General features: G+C 57.9%; 1 protein-coding gene across 1 annotated transcript; it reads left to right on the forward strand.

Annotated features, from left to right (window-relative positions):
- Positions 1-291: 291 nt before the first annotated feature.
- Positions 292-4,906, forward strand: LOC135979145 (fibrinogen-like protein 1-like protein; the record flags this gene model as incomplete). The annotated part of the gene is made up of 3 exons (XM_065579695.1): positions 292-540; positions 2,969-3,079; positions 4,457-4,906. Coding segments are annotated over exons 1-3 (565 nt in total), but the record flags the coding sequence as incomplete, so codon positions are not given.
- Between the last annotated feature and the right edge of the window lie 16 nt (positions 4,907-4,922).

A 4,922-nucleotide genomic window follows, 5' to 3' on the forward strand; every position in this document is an offset into this window, starting at 1 on the left:
AGTTTCCCAGATTTCTGGGAGGGGCGCTCCAGCTGGTTCTGCTTTGCAATGCTAAGAGGAACCCCGAGATCCTGATTCTCGTCCTTGTCACTGACAATACCACCTGGCACAAGCGTTACACCCCCATCGCGTTCTGCACAACCCCCGTTCCTGCCATCTCCTCTGGCTTGATCCTCTCCATTTAGTGCGTCCTTCGTCTGGAAGGTCGATGATACGGTAATGCCGCAGAGTCCCACTGAGAAATTAAATCCCTGGCTCACACCTGCCCGGCTTCAGAAACGTTGGCGTTCTCGGGGAGGAGGGAGGGAGCCCAAGAAATCTGGTATCTGCGGTAAATAAAGGATGGGCAGACGTTCCGGAGGGGGCTCCCTCCCTGCCCACAGGCCAGGCTTGAGGCCAGCGGTTGAGAAAGCAAGATAAGCTGGGTGTGGAGTGGCGCTTTCCCCATAAAGGCATGGAGCCCCAGCTCTGGTTTCTGATGTGGAAGTGGGGGACGCTTCAGGGTGCTAACTCGCCCGCTCAGCTGCAGCGTCGGGATGGGTGAGTTTTATTGAAATGCCCAGTATTTCACACAGCCTGGAGATGTAGGGCCAGAGCCTGGTGGTGGGCACCAGAGCCCCAGGCGGTGTGGGCACGTGGGGGAGGTGCAGTGGCAGGGCATGCTATGTGGCCCCTGTGGGACACCATGTGCCCTGAGTGCCCGGGCACAGGAAGGAACGTGCCCAGACAGACGCAGTAACTACCGCATAGAGAGGGGCAGCCTGCACTCCTCTCAGTGCCGCCCCTCAGCCCGGGCAGGTGCACAAGGGGGAGGGGAGCCCTGGTGCATCCTCTGCTTTCCCGACCCTGCCTGGCCGAGGCACAAGGGATGGGGGCGCAGTGAGGTACATGCTGCTTTTCCTTTGAAACGGAGCAGCATTTCCCCCAGCAAGTGCATGCTGCAGCATGAGCCTGGCTAGCTAGGAGTGTGGCAGTGCCTCCTGGTGGGTAAAGAGTGCCCCCGGGGTCATGGGGTACCAGGATCCTGGCGGAGATCCCCTGCCCAGCGCTCTGCTGGACCCTAGGCAGGAATCCTCCCTCCCTGCCCCAGGTACCTTTGGGCATTGGGGCCAAAGTACTTTAGAACACAAAGGAACTAGCATAAGCCATGTTTTAAAAATGGGGAAACTGAGGTATGGTGCAGTGTAATGAGTTTTCCAAGGTCACAGGTCGAACTCAGGCCCTCTGTGTCTTAGACTATTACAGTGTGTGAACGGCTGCTAGCTGGCAGCGTCCCTGCTCCTCTGGGGCGTCAGGAGAAGGGGGGGCGTGTTTTCAAGGATGAGTGACTCCAGATTGTTATTTCACTTCAGTTCCAAACATTGTAGTTCTGGCTTGTCAGACTCACTGAAATCCTTCTCCTTTAAAGCGTTAACCCTTTGCCTGCCATGGGGTTACGCCTCTCTCCTCTCTCTCACAAGGATACCTGAGATTGCTGGCAGCGTGTCACAGTTACTTGGGCTGTGACATTGTCTGAAGAATTTGGGGTCCAGGCAGCTCCAAAAAGAAGGTGTTTCCAATGAAATCTGTCTGGGGATCATGTCTTGGCAAAGTGTTTCCATTGCAGCAGTGTGTTTCGGTGTGTCGTTTACACGGTGTTCTCTCTCTCTCTCTCTAATTCATTTGCACGTTTGTATCACGGTCACTTGTGGGGTTAGTTGTGGACTTTCTAACTTTGCAACACCACATGAATACAATGATGGCTGACAGAAAGCACGGTGCCGGACTCCAGTGCGGCTTTAGCCGGTTCTGGTTTGACACACACACACAACCTATTTACCACTGGGGGCTGCATATGCCGTGCTCTGCGTTATGTGGGCTGTAGCTACACAAGATGTAATACCAGGGCCGGGATAGATATACCTGGGCGGGGGGGCGGGGGGTGAATGAGCCGGTTTCTGGCCAAGAGTCTGGATTGCTCTGGGCTGCTGATCCCGGCAAGGTCATTGTGAATCCCTGCGCTGAGTGCTGAAGGTGGCCTGGGAAAAGCATGTGTGGGGCGGGGGAGGGGTGTCTATGTTAATCCCGGCTGAAATAAATGGCCATGCCCTTGCTAGGGCAGCGCTTCCAGTGCACCCCTCAGCGACCCGGCTCCATTTTGAACTCTTTTTGGCCAGGACTGTGGCCCCTGGCGACTCTGCCCACTTTAAGCCTGGCCTGAGCTGGGCCCACAGAACAGCTGCAGTGTCAGCAGCGTGTCCCCCTCTGGGCTGCTGGGCTGCAGTGCAGGGGGCAGCATGCCTGGCGTGGGGCACACAGCAGCTCTGTGCCCTGGGCCCCTCTCACCTGGCGCTCATCTGAGGGGGGCAGAGCCCTGCCGGAGGCTGCCCAGCTGCTGTCTCTGTGTGGGTGAGCGGGCACTGCCCTCCGGCTGGTGGTAGTGACTGTGGACGGGGGAGCTGGGACAGAGGGGGTTGCTCCGAGCAGCACTCCCCTTGCAGCGGTGCAGCGGGGGAGAGAGGCGGCAGCTCCTTCCCCACCACAGGGAGCGCTCCAGCCGGCCCTGACCCGCCCGGGACCCGGGAGCCAGGCCATCGGAGCCGCAATCTTTGAATGGTTTTTACCCTGCAGCTGGGTCCCAGCTGTGTGCTAATCGGGCCGGCTGCAGAGACGGAGACAGTGGCCGGGCCGGGGGAGAGGTGAATGGTGGGCTTCACCCCATCTCCAGAGACTTGGGCCCACCCCCCCCATGCTGAGCCCCTTTGAACATCCAGCCATGTCCTGCGGTGCCTACCTGGGAGCTGAGCTCTTCTGAAAATCTGGCCCAGTAGTTGAGCCCTCTGAAAACTCTGGCCTTAGCGTCTAAGGGTAACATTTTCAAGAGTGGCTAAGTCACTTAAGTGCCTAAATTCCAGTGACGTCTAGTGGGATTTAGGCACTTGTGAAACTCTCTCCTGGTCTCATGTCCAGCGGTTTCTGTCCCCTGCAGGGTTCCAGTCCAGCTCTCTCGTGTTTCTGTCTGCGCTGTCCATGATGGCGCTCCTTTGCGTAACCCCCGTGCAGGGCAACGGGGCCCTGGCCCACAAGAAGGTGGAGAGGGGTGAGTAGAGAACCCGTCGGAGAGCTTCTATCATCTGCCATATCCAAGATCAGGGCATCGTGGGCCTGATTCTGCTCCTCTCCCCCATGCCGGGGTCACCCCTAGATCCACTTATCCACTGAATGCACCTTCCCGCCCCCCCGCCAGCGCTGGGCCCAAAGAAACGCTGAGTTCTCCGAAGGGATCGCAAGGCCGGCCTGCGCTAGTGAGCCCACTACTCCCATTCGCAGGCCTCCAGCGCCTGGGAATGGGCCAGCCGGGGTGGGGGGGGTGCTGCTCGACTGGCTGTTTGCTTTACACAGCTTCGTTATCCCTTTCTCCGGTAACGGCTGCCAAGCCCCCGGCAGTGACTGAAGAGCGCTGGTGCCAACCGCAGGGCACCGTGTGGGAACCAGGCACCCCCCCAAATTGGCTGGGAGTTCTACCCTTCAATCTCACCAACTCCTATACTAGGGCTAGCCCCGGCTAACAGCTGGGGATCTCTCGCTCATGCCTAGAAGCCTTGCCCCCAGAGTCCAGGCAGCAGGGAGAGCCAGTTCCTCCTTGTCAGGGGGTTTCATTCCCTTCTCCCCACACCTCCAGCGGCTCTGGGAGCTGCTCAGGGGCTTGCCCAGGCAGGCCAGGGGCCGAACCAGCTCCAGAGGTGGCCCTGAGCCCCTGCCCCCACAGTGCTCAGCAGCTCCTCCCCCTCGGCTCAGCTATGGGGGAGGGGGACAGAGCTGGTGGGGCACACAGGGGGATTGTCTGCGGGGTAGGGGGCTCAGGCTCGAGGGAGGACCCTGGGGAGGGGAGGGGCAGTATAACCACAGTGCTCTCATTCTACCAGGATAGTTCGGGACAATTTCCGCCCCAAAGACAAGCCCCTCGATAGGATGTCTGGAATTTTCAAAGGCGCCACAGGGAGTTGGGTGCCTAAATCCCACTGAATTCCAATCACAGTCGGGTGTCAAACTCCCTTAGGCTCTTTGAAATCGCCCATTTAAATTGTCACCGATGGGTTTCATAATTGACATTCGCTGAGATGGATCTGGCAGCGTCTCCCCCACCCTCCCCAAACGATTTCTTCAGCAGTACGGACTCAGGAAGGATACAGAGCCTTGGTTTACACTTGATTCATCTCTTCAAGGTTTCTTCAAAACCAGCAGAGCAAGAAACTATTCTTATTTTATTTTATTGGTAAAATGAAAGTGTAAGATCTGGAGCCGGATTCTGTGGCCAGGAATGGCCGGGGGGGATTCTGTGGCTGTAGTATTGTGAAATACACAGGACCTGCCTCTAAAAACCCAGCCTCCAGTTACCCCAGGCTGATTTGATCGAGCTAGCTCTCACTCCCCCACCCCCACCTGCCCCCTTAACCTGATGTTCGTGGCATTTCAGGGTTCCCCAAAGACTGCAGCAACATTCCCAGGGACAGCCCCAGCGGGGTCCATGTCATCCAGCCGGCAGGCTCTCCCCCTCGAGTGGTGTGGTGTGACATGGACACCGAAGGCAAAGGCTGGACCGTTGTCCAGAGAAATTCTTACAACACAGAGATCACCTGGAAGGAGTCCTGGAGCACCTACAAGTACGGCTTTGGGAACGTGCAGCAGGATTACTGGCTGGGCAACGAGTACCTGTCCCTGCTCACGCGGCAGAACATCTACAAGGTCTGCTTTGTGGTGGAGGACAAATCCAACAACACCCGCTACGCAGAGTACGACATCTTCAGTGTCGAGGATGAGCCCAGCGGGTACCCGCTGAGGCTGGGCAGGTACTCTGGGGACGGCGAGGACTATCTCACCACCTACCACTCCGGCCTGGGGGGCATACACGACAACATGAAGTTAAGCACGACTGACAAGGA

This window comes from Chrysemys picta, unplaced genomic scaffold (assembly GCF_011386835.1).
Source record: "Chrysemys picta bellii isolate R12L10 unplaced genomic scaffold, ASM1138683v2 scaf682, whole genome shotgun sequence".
NCBI lineage: Eukaryota > Metazoa > Chordata > Testudines > Emydidae > Chrysemys > Chrysemys picta.